The sequence below is a fragment of the Anser brachyrhynchus genome (genome assembly GCF_964034855.1).
Source record: "Anser brachyrhynchus genome assembly, chromosome: 16".
Taxonomy (NCBI): Eukaryota; Metazoa; Chordata; class Aves; order Anseriformes; family Anatidae; genus Anser; species Anser brachyrhynchus.
The window spans coordinates 7,341,742-7,360,245 of NC_137734.1; the positions used below are offsets into that span (position 1 = coordinate 7,341,742).

Sequence of the window (18,504 nt, forward strand, 5' to 3'; positions counted from 1 at the left end):
GCTCTGATTAATGCATTTACCAGGCTATTTTCCTTAGAAAATATGATTTTCCTTAAAACATCTCTGAACACCAGGGTGGTTCAGGAATCAACAGGCACTCAGATGTTCATGTGGCTGCTGGGTGGGAGCAATGGCCTGACCTGTCAGCTCAGGCTGCCCTCCTTGCTCATCCATGTAGTAAAGCCCAGTGTAGGGATGCTCTCAGGCAAAAAGAACTGGGGTCTGATCTTCAAAGTATTTCCCAGCTTAATGCCTGTAGAAGTTATGAACAGCTGTGTGATGCTTTGAAAACCTACAGATTTGAGCACTTTTGTTTGTGAAGACTGATAACTAGAAAAGCATGTACCTCACTCAACTACCCTGAAACACTGAAATATCTGAGTCCAGTTTCTCTAATGACAGTCCATACAGTTTAGAAATTAGAAGAGAAACAGAAATAGAAGAGAATATGAATTAGCTTGAACAAAGGCTGAGTAAAATCTTTAGTCCTGAAGTTATGCATTTATTGTTTTCTCTTTCCTTACGCTGCTCATCAGAGCTGTAAATGAGCTTGGTCCCCAAAGAGGTACTGCACTGGGCATACATCTGGAAGCCAAGTGCTGCAGGAGGCATCCTGCTTGTTTATTACAGCTGTGCTTGAAAAACATATTCAGGCCAGAAGGATCTCAGGGCTCAATTCATACTTATTATCTATAATTTGACCCATGGATTTTCTGTATATCCTGAAGCCCAGGGATTTTAATCTAACAGTTTACATGTTTAAAGACAAGAGCTTTTGGTTACACACTGTAGCTGCTTGGTACATGACTATAAATCTAAGCAAATTGCTAAAGACTGAAACTCCAGAAGGCAGGAGGAATGATGCAAACTGAAGGTCCTGTTCTGACTCAGTCACTTACCAACTTCTGTTGCATTTTTATTGCAGGTCAAAAGTCGTCAGAGTATGCAAATTAAAAAAAAAAAAAAAAAGCTTCTTGTTTTGGAAAAATAAGCCATTTTAGTATTTATAATTACACACTAAGGGGCTTTTATGCTCAGCCTCACTTATCTTGGATTTTTGCATAATTTGAACTAAAAGTGGCAATATATGTAGAGCTCATTTATTCAAATTATACAGGGTTAGTGTTTTCCCTCTCTTGAACATGGTGTGCATTTTGGGATAAGTGCCAAATTCAGGGAGGGAGGAGGAGTATAAAAAGAAGAGTCTGGAAAAAGACTAAAGAGATACTTATTCAACTTTTAAAATGGCTTCCAAACCCTCGTGAAAAATGAGATGTGTAAGCTAAATCCCCTTCCCTTTGTAAGACAAATATATTCTCTGCAAATCTCAATAAATCCAGCTGACACTTGCAGAATTACTCATGCCATCTAAGGTGTACAGAAAATCGCTGCTCTCGCCTGTGTAATTTAATAGAAGGAAACTTTTCTGTGTCCTCAGACACCTAGTCTTCCCTTTTCACCTGCCATTCTTTAAAATAACGTGTCAAATTTATTAGCTTAAGAATTGACTTACTCTGGTTGTGTGCATGATGTTACAGATTTTACTTCAAGAATTACTCACTGGGCATCCTGTTGTAAATAATTTTGCGAGTAGATCTTATCGTCCGTCACAATCCAGGCAAAACATGTTTACAGTGTGGTTATCCAGTAAATGAAATGTTTTGTATTTGGTTTTGCACTACACTAATGAACACATACAAAGGTTCAAATTAAAGGTATGAAATTCCTTTAGCTAAGCTAAAATCTCCAGTGCAGCAGAATTAATGTATCAGACCAAAATGGTTTCTGTCCTTAAAGGAAGGAGGCTATAGGGCAGTCTTCGAGAGAATTATCCCCTAACATAACGACTGGACTTCTTTTGAGATTGTTCTATCCCCTCATGTGCCAAATGCGACCGTACCCGTAGGTTGCTTTGAGGGGTGTTTGCCCCCCAGTATTTCTATTGATCAAACTGACATGAAAAACTGTGTTTGCTGTGAGAACTCTGGCAATTCACTGCTGAGTAAGTGAGAAGCAGGTTCCTGGCATCTCTCCCAAACGCAATAATATAGATATTAATATATTTGGGAACCTTAATGATATATACTTAAAAGTAAATTTGCCATACTCTTCAGTGGAGTAAATCAACATTCATCCAGTAAGTGCAGCATCAGTTCACGCCAGCATGATGATCTACTTTGAAACCCCTAAGAAAAGCTCAGCCCATCAGCACATGAAAGAGAACTTGTGCCCCTGTGGGCACAACACAGCTTTCATAAATGCAGTCATTTCTGTGAGCCTAAATTTTAAAAATGTGCTTCTGTGAGCAGGGACAGATGCAGCCCAGATGTGCACTGGGCATTTGAGCATCTTTCCTTCCTTCCTTACCCGCAAGCCCCGCACGTGGCCGGGCCGACGCATGGGCTGCCCAGGGCTGACCGGGGCCAGCAGCAGCACGGCTCCCACAGGGACAGCCCCAGCCAGGGTGCCCAACACCATGGCCCAGCTGCAGGGATGTCACTTCTGTCCCCCTGCCCAGGAGAGAGCCCTGGGCCACCACGGTCACAGTATGGGTCCTCCGGCTCCCCTCCTGGCTCCCATGTCCTCCTCCTTTCCCAAAGACCTGGCACTATTCATGGGCTTCCTCACGTTCCCGGGTCTGTGCTGGTGAGGGAATTCTCCTTGAAACACAAAGTGTACTTGTCGTTACTAGGGGGGTTATGCAAAACGGTAGTTTCCAAGCTTTCAGCTTGTGATTCCTGTTCTGGGCTTGTGTGCCCGTTTCCTTCTGCACTTCCAGGTCATGAACCCAGCAGGGTCACAATCTGCTCCCTGGGAACTGCTGATTTAACGTGGCTACGTAACTCCACTGCCAAGCTCCAGTGAAGTGCTGTGAGTAGTGGCATGTATTTTTCTTTTCTAATAATACATTTGTTATGGAAAGAACTGAAGTTGATCTTCCATTCCTTAAGAAACAAAGATGCAGTGTTCCTTTGGTAATGAGATGTCCTCAAGGAATTAGTAATAGGAGAAAAGAAAAAAAAAAAAAAAGAAAGTAGAAAGGAACAGACATCCACTTTTTTAAGACATCAAACACTAGATTGTTGTGTAGAGAAAATCTTTTAATAGCCCCTGCTATATTTGTTTGACGGACGTGATGGACCATATTGTTGTCCCACGGAAATCTGTAGAAAAGTCTCCTTAGAAAGTTAGCGCTGCTGAGGGGCGAGCGCCGTATCCGTACGTGTTGTGTTTTGAACCATTCTTTCTCCATGGCTTGAAAACTAGCGTCACTGATTCCACATGTAAAATATGAACTCACACTGATACTCTTCCCAAATGCTAATGCACAGCTGTGGAGTTTGGATATTCCAGAGCTGACTCATTCTGCAACACAGCAGATTCACAGAGATGAAGTGGAGGAGGGGCACTGCAAAATAGCTCTTTCAGGAATTAAAAGAACTCCTAAACCCCAAAGTATTACTATTCCATTACAGTATTTCTTTCATTGAAAAGTTTGGTTTTTAATGACCTCTAATTGATTATTTTTTTTTAGCTTTGCTTTGTTTCAACATAAAATCTATGTCACTCCGGCTCAGCCTGCCAGAGTCTTTTGTCTGATGCTACAAACAAATCCAGCCAAACATTAAGATTCATAAGGGGGATGGGGGGGAAGCACAGCTTCTTAAAGCCACATCAAGTATGTTAGAGACAAAACATTTAATTTAAATGGTAGAAACTAACACAAAACAGCTTCAAACCTCGTAAGCAGAGTTAGCTAAGTAGAAACACATGTTCTTTTGACATTTGTTTTCATGACAATTAGAAGCAACTAGTTTTCAGCTCACATTCTTGTTCATCTCTTTGGCGCTTTAGCTAATGCATTAATTCAGAATTACTGTAGAACAGGTGCTGATTGGAACAGTATAGGTAATTACATTCAACTCCGTAGTATGTAAGGCAAATAATGCCAGTCTGGTTCAGGCATGTACATAATCATATATTCAATGAGTCAAGCAAATGAGGAACATGAATACGCTTTCATTTTTATGTTGTTTTGACCTCAGTGTATGTTTTGCTCTAATTTATTTTGCATGCTCTGATCGTTCTGATCACATGAACGTGTCTCATTCACTCGCAGAGCATAGAGTTTCTCCCCCCCATCTAAAGACAAAGCCCTGTGACAGCTTGCAAAGACAGGAACAGGTTTTTAACTTGGTGTCATTAGCTGGTTGGGTTTGGTTGCAACAGTTTTAATGTCAGCCCAGAGCCACTGAGAGGATTAACTTGTCAATAGGCTCTTCCTACTTTTTTTTTTCTTCTTTCTCTTAGCCAAGAAGCGAATCCTCGCTTTATTAAAGTCAGTGGAAGGTTCAAGACTGATTTCAACAGCGACAAGATTTCACATGCAATTAGAATCAAAACAGAGGTTTTAAAAGGGCAGATGGGGCCAACATACCCTGCTGGTGGGGGCTGTGCCCTTTCAGGTGACCCTCAGGCTTCTGCTCTGGAACGATCCTGAGAGTCCAAAAGGACAAAAATTGCCTCAAAGCTGCACAGTGGCGTGGGCTACCCTGAAATGTGTTGCTCCCAGATTGTGGGACCACAGGTTGGCCAAGGCCTGGATACTTTTCTCACAATTAGGGGTGGAATTGGACTGAGGAGAGGAGGGCTGCAAATGACTTGGCCTGCTATTCCAGCTGTTACTGGGTGCCTACAAGGGGTAGGAACGATGCTGCCAACAGAAATGTCAACACCTCATCTCTCCTGGGGTGGGGTGGCATGGCTGTGCCCTCCCTTCGATCTGACACGGGTGCAGTCAGACTGTTTTGCCTGTTTTGCATCCCATTCCTTCCTATTGCCTCTGGCAGCTGCGTACTTTATTGATGCCTGGAATTGGTCCTGAGGAGAGGGCCTTGGTGTAAGGGTCTGACAGATAAGAATTAGCAGGTTGTGTATCAGCACATATGGAACAGGGAGGGGTCACTGGGAAAATTAATAGAAATTGTATTAGCACCTCCGAATCTAATTTTCAGAAAAGCTCCAAGAACTAGAAGCACACACTGCTGTTGCTATCAAGGGATTTGTGCTAGTAGGTGAGATTTTCAAGAAATCCTTGTGACATGTTGTTGTTAGCCAATTAATAAGTATTTTCTTTTTGTTTGTTTAAACAGGTTTACCACATTACTGAAAGACAGGAGTAGTCTTAAAAGTCTTGCTAATGAGTTAGGAAATGCAGAAACACCACGCCCTGCACTAGATTTATTTCAGTCATACAATGGATTTGTACGTGATGGAGAATGCAGATGGTGTCCTATTACAAACCGTTTATGGACCTAGCCTGCATTAAACAGACACATAGGTGACCTTCACCTTCACAAAAGACCAACAAAAGGCTTGGCTTACTACCCTGAAGTCATCAAAATACCATTTCAGCATCCATATGTGCTCTTGGCATATATTCATCTGTGTATGGTGAGCTGGATTTTCTCCCAAATAGCATAAAGGCGTGATAGCGGGATGGTTTACCCAATATTTCTGCCCATGCAGCTCCTGCTTGGCAGCAGCTGAGTAAGGACTGCATGCCCCCTTGGCTCTTGCTGGTGTTCCTGGCCAAGCCAGGCCCTCACAAAGCCAGGCAGCCATGAGCTGTTCTGGTGTCAGCCGCTGCTGGGCCACCACCTCCAGGGTGTCCACATGCGGGACCTTGTGGATGTTTTAATACCATTACGGATTTATTACATCTGTGTTAAACCTTAGTAGAATGATAGGACTGAATGACAGCGTGATAAAGGGATGTAGCGTGAGCATGGTTTCACACACAGCAATGGTTCTCCTCCTCGCCCTGCACCAGGCTGCCAGCAGCTGCTCTCCCTCTGACCTGAAGGACTTCTCCCCATTGCTTACAGGGTTTCACTTTTATTGGTCTTTTTTTTTTTTTCTTGCTACTCCACAGTAATGCATACACATATATATTCTTTGTATTTTATATGTAATCGATTTAAATAGAGCAGTACTTTTTTGCTTCTAGGAAAAGAAAAGAGTCTGGTAGTGCCTCCCTGGGAGGGGTTCGCCGCTGTCGCTGCAGCAGTGTGGCTGCATGGCAGGCGATTTCTTTATACTCAGGCTTGCTGCGAGGTGTGGCAGGAAGCGTAAGTAGTTCAGCAAGGCAGCGTGCAGCACGCTCTGAGGGACAAAGTGTTGTCATCGACACAAACACAAAGCTGGTCCTACCCTGCTCTGCTCCTTAGAGTCCCAGAAGGAGTTTTTGCAACAGCAAGGTGTTCACTTCATAACCAGATCAAATTATCTCACTCCGACGACCTTTACCTGCGGTGGGATCTGGCCAGGGTTAGCCCCACTGGGAGCAGCGTTGTTTGCACCAGCAGAGAACACTTCAGAATCAGCCCGAGTGAACGTTGGCATATATAAATGCTACGTCTATTGTTACTGCCTATTATCATGCCGTTAAATTATGCCTTTTATCTGATGATCCCAAGTAGTTTATCGACAATGAGTTATGCTCTCACAACATCACTGTGAATCCTGTAAATAACTGAGATAAGATAATGCAATAGAATGAGAGAGGCTTTATACAAACTATGCTTTTTAACAAGCTGCAACACATTGTTTATCACAGGGTGCAAAACCACTGCACAAATGCCTCTTCTTTGCCAATATTATATTTTGTTCATTGCATTTAATCTCACTTATTTCTGAAGTCTATTAGACCAATTGTCTTAATCTCACTTACTCTGCGGTGTATTTGCTCTGGGTAATAGCAGTATTAATAAGAATCCCTCTATAAACACACACCAGCTGAAGCAAGCACCACAAACCCAGAGAAGAGTGACCCACGTGTACAGCATTACCACTATTCTTTCTGTTACAGATAAACATTTTGTCTGGTCCTTTTCAGGAATGCCTTCTCCTGGATGCCCTGCTCCCTCCTCCTGCCCTACAGTGGGCCAGCAGCTGCAGCAAATCAGGCAGTTTTCATCATGCTCCCCACCCCATGGGGAAGTGGAAATTTCTCTTCCCCTCCCCTTTTTTCTCTGTTCAGCCAGAGGTGATAATCCCCTCGGAATGCAGCATTTAGCACTTGTCAGGTATATGGTAATTGCTACATTCCCAGGGGATTAAATCCGTGGAATCTAATTACAGTGGGCTGAAACCTCCCTATAAGAGAGGAGCTCTGATATATACGAGGAGTGAAAGTCTATGCCTGGGTAACTGGGAGGGTGACGAGGACTTTGCCTGGTCCCCGTTGAACATAAGTGATGTGGTGGCTCTTCTTCTGAGTCACCTCACAGATTCCCTTGGACGGGAGCTCCAGGTGGCCCTGGTGGCTAGAAGCTGCTTTATTTCTCCTCAAGTATACCTATCGTGATTGGTTTTATCTCCACTTGTTCTCATAACAACCCTGGATTGTGCTTCACTACGGTCATGCTTAATTGTATGTCCTCTTTGGGTGCTTACCCTCCTATTTAAGCTGGGCAGTAGCTCTTAGGTTTGGCCTTGCCAGCGAGGTTTCTCATTCCTGGAATAATATGGATGGAATCCAAACCTCGCTGAAGTCAATTGGAATTTTACAATTCACTCATAAGCCTTGATCAAATGCTGTTTTACTAAATCAGTTTGCAGTATACATCCAAGAACAAATGTGTAAATACTCGTCTACGTATGTACGTACAAATTTTATTATGGATAATCTAAAACAGCCTCAGTTGCTACTAATGTATCACCTAGAAACACCTGAGTTCATTTTGATTTGAAGTCAACAGAGCATATTGCAGGGGAGGAAAACAGAATTCAGAAGCAGTTAATACAAATATACTGATCTATAAATGATAGCAGAAAATTAAAAAAAAAAAAAGAAAAAAAAGAGAGAGACAGGAAGAGGTTTGTTTATAAGAGGAAAGATCTCACTACATACAGAAAGATGAAGTTAGTGTGTTATGTGAAGATACCAAGTAAGATTCTTACTCTGTTTCATAGAGATAAAAAAAAAAAAAAAAAAAAAGAACAGATGCGATGTAAATGTATCTGTATAGGCTGTTTTGTTGCATTCACGTTTCCAGCTGATAATTATATTTGGAGAGGGGAAAAAAATATGTAATACCTCCAATCCAAGCAGTTTGAAATTGTATGTGTGTCTGCCTGTTCTAAGGAAGGGGCTTTGCCTTTGATTACCTAACCAAATATTCTGAAAACGTGAGTTTCAAACAGATGAGTTTTTTCTCTGCTTACAACCTACACCTGCTGACTCTGTAACTGACAAAACACAAGTGGAAATATTTAAAATGTTCCTGCCTAGCTGCTTCGGTTTTATAATACTACCCAGACTGGGTTGCCAAACAACAGCATTAGAAATAAAATCATAGGACTGACTGTTCAGAATCTTAGGTTTTAAAATCATGTGTCCGTTTCATTTGTTTGTGATTTCTGAGAGTTTATGTAATCTCAATTCATGTTTTTGAGCTTTGTTTTAATTCAGAAAGGCTAAAAGAAATAAAGAAATAACTTCGAGAAAGTACTTATGGTTCTCATGGAAACAAAACAGAACATTTCTGTCTACCAGAACTGAATTAAAAAAAAACAACACACAAACAAAACCACTCCAAAATACAACATTGCTAGTCCTGGTGGCATTGCTAGAGTTGACACACTATGCAAAACATCACTTCTTTGAATTAGTGTTTATAAAATAGAGGTATGTACAAACAGTTCTGCAACAAAAGTATTCAAAAATTTATGTACAAAATATTTAACTTTTTATGCCAGAAAATTTGCTCTGAGAATTGAGAGACCTGACTTCTATTACTAACTCAGCCACAGATTTCCATATGACTCAATTTCATCAGTTCTTTGCATCTTCAGTTTCTGCATATATGAAATTTAATTATAATCCTAATAAGTGAATCCTTCATAATGTGTACTGAGATTCTTGGGTGGAGGTCACATACATGTGTAGACTATTAATCCGTATTATTAATGCTATGGCTAAGAAGCATGCATAATTATAATTTGGAAACATAACTGGACAGTATGTATATAGCCTATTATAGACATTTCCCCATCAAGGAAATGATTTCTAACTATGCCACTGATTCATTTTCTCATTTGGGGTAAATTATATCTCATGCTAGATAATTTCCTCCAAAATAAATAGGGAATGCTAATTCCTCACATCCTTTTGAAATGCTTTTGTTCTGATTTGGGAAACGTTGAGTGTTTAAGTCCTAGTAATCATGGTTAAACATTAGTAACAATAAAATATTCATATAAGGAATGGACTGATAAAATTATTCTGTTTGCTTATTCATAAATCAAGAAAAAAAACTGATTGACCTTGCCTTACCTATCAGCTAAGCAGCACAAATAATTTCACATCTATTTGCTCCATCTTCAGTTTTGATCTATTTTTGTTCATCTTGCCTGTGTATATTTGGAACAACGTTTGGATACGCAGTAGTGCCCATTTGTGGTTTCCTTTTTCCTATTTTCTCTTTTGAATTTTCCTGTGGTCATTCTCTACATTCATTGCAGCATACAATAATTCTAGACAAGAGGACATGCACAACATGAAAATGCTTGTTCAGACACAGGCAGAGAAGCAAGAACATGTTACAGCCCAGCCTCCATTAGTACATAACTGACAAATTACGTTGCATTCACCTAACATTTCCTCTGCTATTGTACTGAATTTTTGCATGTTATTTACGAGCTGCTGCATTTGACTCCGGCAGTGGCTGTGCTTACCTCAATGAAAAAATCACAGTTTTGTAAAACTCATTAGGTTTTGCTCATATTTATGTCACCTTTGCTCAGAGTTTGACTGGCTGTAAAAACCAAGTGAGTTGTAGAGTTAGCCCAATATCTGTAGAGTGTTGCTTTGTCATGAGAGGTGTCTGTGTAAACACACACTCTTTGTGGCTGTGCCTGCCAGTTCTCGTAAAGCCATCCGTCCCAGAGAGCCAGCTGGAGAGAAAGTGCTAAAGGTGGCTGGGGAGCGCAGGGGGGCAGAAGGATGATCTGGTGGGCTGAATGAAGAGGCTGAAGGTGTTGCTGCTCAGTGACGGGGCATCATCCCCGCAGGAGGGATCCCAGCTGCTGCTTTCAACCTGCCTGTCATGAGGAGGGCACTGGCATGGGGACAAAGGATGGGGCTGTAGCTGCAGAGGTGGTGGCATGGGGACACCCGGGCATGGGGACATGGGGACACCAGTGTGCCCTGCCTCTGACGTGCTCCTGGTGTTGCCCCACTTGGCTGTAAAGTGCTAGTGCAGTACCAAAATCCCCCGTGTCCTCTCTCCCCGTGCAGCCCCCTTCCCATTTCACGGATGGCATGATGCTCTCTGCCTTCCTGCTCACCTGGCCTCTTCCTGGGGCTTCTCAGTGTTCACTTCATATTTAGGGGCTTCTTCTGGTGCTTATTTCTGTGACCCATTCTTCTGTACAGGTAAGAGATGCAGCGTTCCCAGCTACACCAAAAACTTATTTCATATCACTCCGGTGTTGGTAACCATAGAATTTATAGACTGCCTCTGGAACCCTCAAAGGAGAGCAAGTCCATTAAAAACTCCCAGGGAAACCGGCACTGAAAGTCACTCGTAATGTTGACACCGTGCCTGATTTGTGCCCTTATCCCTGTAATCTCAGTAAAGGTCAGATCAGAGCAGTGAGCAGTTTTTGTCCTGTGGATCTGCACATTTTTCACTACTTGGAATTTATTAAGGAAGAATAATACTTAGTAACTTTTGTGAATAGCTTTTTTTTTTTTTAGTAGCTGCATGGCTATTAAAAATATTTTTTCCTTTCAAAAAGGGAAAAACACATTCTGAAAAACAATCACATGAGCTTTTCAGAAAGCTTTTTGCCAAGGTATCCTGTTTTCTTAACAGTTCTTTCTATTTTTTTAACTACTAAGCTGTTGGATTTCGCGTTGTGTTTTGTTTTTAAATCTGACTCATAACATTTATGCAATAATAGCAGTAAGGCCTCCTAGTGAAAAACAATAGCACGTGAATCCAACACAGGCTGATTCTGATTGAAAATTGTCACCTACTGATGGCTCTGATCTGTGGACCTGGCGGCTCCAGCCGCACAGGTTTCTCCGCCCGAAGCCATCAGCGTGGCTGGCAGCCCTGGCGCTCGGTGGGTGCCTGGGGAAGGCAGCCCAGGAGGATGTGCTGATTCAATCTCCACCTCTGGAGCCATTGTCAGGACAAAGCTTTGCTTCTGCCTGTTTGATCGGCCAGGGTAGCTTGGGAGATATTTCCTCCCTGCTCTATAGCGAGAGGAAGAAGAATTTAATTTCTTAGGGCTGTGATGTTTTAATAAGAACTAGATGTTTTTCTTTTTTTTATTTCTAATTTTATTTTGCCAGATTGGAGTTAACACAAGCAGTAATTTAGTGTCTGATTATAGATAACCAGAAAGTGTGACCCAAAGTCTTAAGCATGACTGCCAAAGAAATTTGGAGAATTTCTACCTTAGATGCACACGTTGTCTTTCTTGATGAAACGCTGAACAGGAAGTACCTGATTAATATTGGAAACATGCAGAGATGAAATTGCCAACTGTCTCCATACATAAAATGAATTTGCTAAGTAAGAAATTAGCAGTTTGCTACTGAGCTCAGGGTTGCTGTAAATTCACAAGACAAAATACACCTTGTTTTAGCCCTCAAATTCTCATTTACATTGAAAATATGCATATGCATGCCTATCAGGAAACATCTTCAGAAGTCGGCAGTTTGGGTCAAATTTGCAAGGCACTATGTAATTTACTTCAGTGAGGCTGATAGATTGCTGGTCATCGTGTGTTTAAATCTTGCAGCTGTGTATTGACTCATTCCTGCGCTCTTTATGCCAGCCATTTTTCCGTACTTTTTAATGTGGAGATAAGAAAGGCATGTGCGGAAAGTGAAGGGGAGGCCTGTCACAGCTGCACGTGTGTGAATGACCACTTTCTGGTTTTGTAAATCCTGCAGAGATGGCAGGATGATGGGATCTGTATGCACCATTGTTTTATGAGGCAGATTAAAAGAAATCGTTTACCCAAATCTTCCCTCAGAGATATACTAACATAATTCATTCGAGTCCTGTCTATACACAGAATTAGCAGGCTTTTAAAGTAAATATAAAATAAAATCTGATGAGTAAAAAACGTACCTGTTAATATTGGTGCTTAATGAACTTTGCTCATGGTGAGACCTGTGAATGTAATGCAGATTTGGGCACGGTTATTTTTAGGAGCATCAAATCGATGTCACTGTGACACTGCACTTACAGCTTTTTATGTTGCTTTCCTGAAGAGCTAACCAATTTCTTCAGCTCATCAAGACAAACTATCTGAATCATTTAGAAAATGAGAACAAAGGATAAATCATTCTCTGCTATTGTCAATTAATTCTACACTCTTCCAAATTTTAGGACTTTTTTTTTTTCTTTTTTTATTGCATGTCTATATTACTCCCTTGAACCCATATTTGAAAATATATTTTTTTTAATTTGAATTGTGTGAAGAATACAGTTTAAAAAAAAAAAAAGGACAACAAATTGCTGGTCACTGAATATAGAAATCCATGTTGTAGTACATTAATTTGCAGTTATGTAACTACTGGCAAGCAAAAAAAAATATAAAAATAATAGAAGTTATCTTTTTTTTTCTCCTTAAACAACAACAACAACAACAAACAAACAAAAACAACCTACACATAGCCAGCCTTTCTTCCATTATTTCTAATCACTATGTATAAATGCTTTGCTAGGAATACATTATCTCCATTTGCAGACTGTAAACTAGTATTTCTGATGATAAATCTGCTGAGACATTGGCTTAGTTATGAGCACAGCTCATGGGTAACCGGAGATATTTCATGTACTGTTTTATATCTAAATTCAGAAAATATGACCCTTATGTTCTTAATATTGTCAATTCTGAAAATGTTTTACAAATGTTAATATAATACCTGAAGGTCCAAAGTTCATGGAAAAAGTAGGGAAACCCTGAAACTGAAAGCAGTCCTATCGTGAGACCAAAAAAAATTAGTATAATAATAATATGTACACACTTTAAGCATATATTGAAGTCCTGTTATGGTTACTCTGTTTTGAAACAATGTCTTCACAGAGTAAGAATTAGAATGTAATGTCTTATTATCTTTTTTTTTTTTTTTTTTTTTTAACTGTTCCTTGCACTTCTTAATGCCGTGTACATTTCCACTGGTAATAATGAGCCAGAGCAGTAGGTATTCACAGCTGGAATTATACTAGCTGAGGTGTCCTGTGCATTACCGAAATCTTTGAGCAGGTAAAGCAGTTAATTAGTCCCCTAGTGTGAAGTTTGCAATCAGGTGTTGAAGCAGTTTCAGTTACAGTGTTGTGGTGAATCATTTCCTTCTGATGCTTGTGGTGATCAATCATGTGGGGCCCTCTTCTAGATTTTCACACTAGCTTTAAGACAAAAGACTTTCAGAAAGAAAAACAAAATATTATCCATCTGTGTACCCAGCATGTAGCTCATGTCACCATTTTAAAGTTTGTTTATTTTCTAACTACAAGGTTATACAAACATTTTACTTTTTAAAATTTACATATTAATCTGAGACAGGCTTTATAAGGAAATGTTCTCTAATACCATCCGAGTTTAAAGCACAAAAACTATATATATTTTTGAGATGCTGTTATTTATTTTTTGATTGCTAGCCTTCCTTCTGACATTAAACATGTTATCAGCAGAACATTCAGGAAAATATTGTGATTTTCCAGAGGCAGATTTTAAACCGCATTGCACATAAAACTAAATGCTTTTTTTTTTTTTTTTTCTGAAAGAAGAGGCAATACAGGTCTACACTTGTATGACCACGCATATTTCATTACATGCACAGAAAGCATGTATGAAGAATTTTCACCTGCAGCTATTTTGATTGATTGATTTGGATTCAGGAATGCATCTCTATTTGAGCCCACACTTAAACATGTGGTTAACAACACGCACAAGGTAATACTTAAATTTGGTCATGCACTTAAATGTGGTCATGATGAAGGATGGATTTGAGCATGTGCGAAAGTGATTTCTTGACTTGTGGCCTTTGTCATTGCAATATAAAAATATGCATGCGGAGCACCAGCCACACACTGCAATTATGAAAGTCTAACCTCCTGTCCTCAGTCATGTTTTAATATATAAAATAATCGTGTGACGATGAAGACCTTCAGCTCTCACAGGCTTCAGTGGGAATTAAGGATCATTGGAGGTGGTGAAACTAACAATATTTGCATAAAAATGCACATGGGAAAAAAGAGCATCAACTGTATAATCATATTCCAAGCCTATTTTCAATGTCTTCTCTATCTTTTTATCTGACTACTGTGTTCAGGGTGGATTTTACTAGAAATGTAAATGAACATTCATTTCAAAAAAAATTTTTTTTTTCTTTACATGATGGTAATTAATTGTGGGAAACAATTTTTAACTTTTCCCCATTGTTTCCTCCATTTTGCAGACCTGTACCCTGGGGTCTAGGAAGATTATTAACTGTGGAAATTGCTTGCTTTCCACTGCTTCTTATAATTATAAAATGGTTAAATGAATAAAGAATAAGGAACGTGACCTTGTCACCCCAACTCATGAGTGATTGTCAAGTGAGGTATCCCAGTAGGTCAAATACCAAAGTCTCCATTTATTTTCTTCCATTTTATCATGAACTAAACCTGGAAGTGCTGATCTCACAAAGACTTCTGCACATTCATACTTTTAAGCAACAGAAAGAAAAGGCCCATGCCTTCGATACGTATGTTACAGGAGTGAGACCTAAGGAAATTGGGAGCCAACCCCATTGACTTCAATAGAGGTTTCACATGAAGGATTGCAGGATCAGATTCCTGGGTGATACAAAGGAAGGTTTACAGCAAGTGCTGGGGGTGGGGAACAGTTACTGAAGATATAATTAAAGTTGCGACAGCACTTACTGATGATCGCTTCTGATGAAAGCAGCAAAACTATACGCCAACTAAATGTGAAGGTCTCTGTTTGGTTTAATTTCTGACAATAAGGTTAAGCAAGCAAGAGCGGGGTGGGTGTGAGGGCTGGGGGATGGGTGCATTTGCATATTCGTAAGAGATGGGGGATATCACAGGGGAGGCAGAGTACAGAGAGAGCATGCGGAGACACTGGCACTTGGATGTTATTGCCCCCGCTACAGTATTTTTGATAGCTGGATCGATATAACATTGGCTGTCCTTGCAAAACACAACAGGTCAATAAATAAATTTGTCTGCATTTTTCTAGCTTGCCGTGCTGGGAAATAATACAGGTTACTAAAGAATTGTCACCTTTGATTTATAAAACTAATTGAACGTAGGTGGTGTGGTTTATCTCAAATCATTTAGCAAATTAAAAGATACGGGGAAAGAAAATTCTACAAGTGAGCCAGTGCAATCCAGTGCATCTGAACTCTTCGCATTTTATAGAGACATCTGACCCTGATTAGTATGAGTGCGTTTAGCACAGCACTTTGGTGTTGCTCACCCTTTGTCTATTGACAAGATACGATATTCAAAATAAATCTGCAGTGAAGCATTTTTAAAATTATCATGTAAGATTCTAGGAATTCATTTCAACTTCAGTCTTGGGGCAACAATTTTCCCTAAGGAATTCTTGCTTTTTGCAGCACAGTTTTGCTTATTTGTATTTCCCTGCATTATATTATACTTGTAATAGTTGAGTTTATTCATTTCATTGGGATTCATTTATTATGTAAACTGGCTTTTCTCTTAGATTAACACATATTTCAGTTCAAGACACTTACTTCTTGCAGACTTTGGAAGTATTATGTGCTATTTTTGTCCTGTTTTTGTGTTATAAATGAGTTGCTCCTGCAAGCTAAAGAAGCAGTTTCAGGATTTTTTAATCATGGACTTTTCCTAATTGTTTTTGGCTTGCAAAAAATGAGATTCCCAGGTGAGTCTCTAATATTCCATCTAATTAGGATTCCTTTTTTTTTTCCTTAAAAAATATAATAATAATAATAATAATAATAATAAACAACTAAAAAGCTTGGATTAAGCTCGCCTGCCTGTGACAGCAGTGGCCCAGGCTGCGCTCCCCATTACGCTGTGCAGCCTTTCCCCAGTCAAACAGAGCCTGCCTGGCCCTTCCTGAATATCACGGCATGAAAGGCAGTTTAGATAGTTTCAGTCCTAAAAAACCTACAGCAATGAATTGGGGGAAATGAAGCTGACTTGTTAACATTCCAGAGGTGGAAATTTCCCATATTTCCCCTTGGGATTTTGCACTGGGGATGATGAGTATTGTCTCCAAAGCCGAGAGTCAATATATTCCTCACAGCCAACAGGTCCCTAATCTACTCACTTCTTCCCTGGTTATGAAGAGCTAATCTGGGGCTGCTACACTTCTGTCTGGGATTTCCTGGACAGAAATATGTGCGCATATGCTGTGTAATGGCATGTAGAATAAACCTGATGTATCCGGGATGCATCAAACTTATAGCACATGTGTGAATCAACCATATATCGCATGCTCAATAAATCCAACATTTCCGAGAAAAGCAGTACACGATCTACACATTCACTATACATATCCTTGGAATTGGGGATGTATGAAAATTCGTCTGATGCTACTGCACAGAAATTCCAACTGGGCTGCTCTTTTAAGGAGGAATCCCAGATGAAGGGTGAAGGCATGCCTCAAATTTTTTCTTGAACAAAGAAGAGGACAAAAAATTACTTTCTTCATCTCATTGGTGACAAAGAAAGGATATGCTTGGAAATATCTAAGCATAAAAGTATCCCCAGATAATCCTACCATACTGTACATTTCCATTCTGTTCCTCCTTTGGCTAATTGCTGAGAGTTCATGGTTTCGGATCATTAGATATCATATGGGTATCCTAAGGTATTCTTTAACGGGTTTATACGCTCAGTTCAGTGGCTCTGTTCCAGACTTGTACTATCTCGGGGAAAATACTGCATCTCTCCGAGCCACAGTTTCTTCATCTATAAAATGGGTATGGAGATGCCTACCCCTGTTTGTAAAGTATGAGTACGCTTCAGTGGTTCTGTTGTTCTTATGGCCATCTGTGACTTTTAATTAAATTGTGGACTGTTGTAAGAAAAGCTTGTGCTACCTATGCATGTTGGGTTGTGCCTCTGTAAGTCACTCACTCCCACACAAAGCAATTTTTAAAAGCCCCACAAAACTCACTTTACTTTTGACCTATTCCTGTTTCTAAGATGCATGACATGAAAGCCTAGGACATTAACACAGTGCACAGCCCTCTCAGCTAGCTTCAAAAAATGCATATAGTCACAGCTATCATTAAAAAATCTTTTTCCTCCTTTGAAAAATGAGAAAGTAGAAACAAAGGCTGCTCAGATGACAAATGTTTCTTACTAAAAATAATTTAAATCAATGAAAATATTTATATAATTAAGTAATAGGTGCCTGGGGTAGTAGAGGGAGTCTGTTGACTTTATGTAACTGGTCATTATTATACTAAATACAGGGCACACTATTACTACAAAGCCATTATCATTCAGTACATGGCTTCTTGTTCAGAGTAGTTAATGCATTTATGAACCTTTAAAATATCTGCATGAGAGAAAGGATTAGTGACTTGCCTGCCTTAGAAAAGAATTCTTTTCCCTTTATTTTACAAATTGTGATTTTATTTTCAAAGCTGAAACAAAGGAAAGGCTGTACTCTGGCAAGGAGACTTAAGGCTGACAGCTGGAGTACTGTATATAGGATGGCAGTTCTTGATTTGTCAGCATGTTGCTAGGGGTAGGGAAATTGAGAGTATAGTAAAATGCCTATTGAGATATTCCTGTATCTCATGGCACATATGTACGCTCGCTCTTTCCCTTGTCTATCTATATTCACTGCAACTTCTAAAAAAAATTATATATATCCTCTTGACGAAACCAGAAAGACACATCCTGTGTTTCCTTTTTTCTCTTTGCCTTTGTGCACAGGTCAAAGAAGTAACAGAATAAGGGGCAGCACAGAAACCAAGTCTGCAGAGGAGTCGGGCTGGAGGAGGGCTGCAGGAGGGCTGCAGTGAGGCTGCGCTCCCCCAGGGCACCGAGGGGGCACGGGGGGCGGGGGGCAGCCAGCACGCTGACAGGGCTGGGGGCACTGGGAGCTCTACTGTCTGTATAGATACACCATCTATATGTATCATCTGATGGATAGATCTATCTATCTATCTATCTATCTATCTATCTATCTATCTATCTATCTATCTATCTATCAGGAGCTGTACCGTCTCCTTACTTCCCAGACAGTTCTGTACTGGGCTCCATAGCAGGATACAGGACCTGAGGTCCTGTTGGTGTTGGTGAAAGTAGGACGTGAAGAGGGCACATGTTCATAGAGAGTTCTTCCAATTTCTCCCGAGTGTCTGCACAGGTAATAGGAGATGAAAATGTGTGCAATTATCTGCTTCCATGTACAATTATCTGGTGTACATACATGAATTAAAATAATTACATGCCT

At 40.2% G+C, this 18,504-nt stretch overlaps 1 protein-coding gene across 7 annotated transcripts in view; it reads left to right on the plus strand.

The window, feature by feature from the left end:
- The window catches only part of LOC308178753 (uncharacterized protein), a 92,436-nt gene extending 74,375 nt beyond the window's left edge, over positions 1–18,061 (plus strand). For 3 of the 7 annotated variants that reach the window (XR_013939949.1, XR_013939950.1, XR_013939951.1), the window contains 2 exons: positions 2,780–2,871; positions 6,899–10,478. Coding sequence is in view for 2 of the 7 variants with exons in the window: in XM_080557811.1 (XP_080413937.1) it covers positions 6,899–7,078 (180 nt within the window). In the remaining 5 variants the exon portion in view is untranslated. Of the gene's footprint in view, positions 1–2,779; positions 2,872–6,898; positions 10,480–17,981 lie in introns of those variants that run through there. The other 4 variants (XR_013939952.1, XM_080557811.1, XR_013939948.1 and 1 more) reach the window with 3 other exon arrangements.
- Positions 18,062–18,504: the final 443 nt, after the last annotated feature.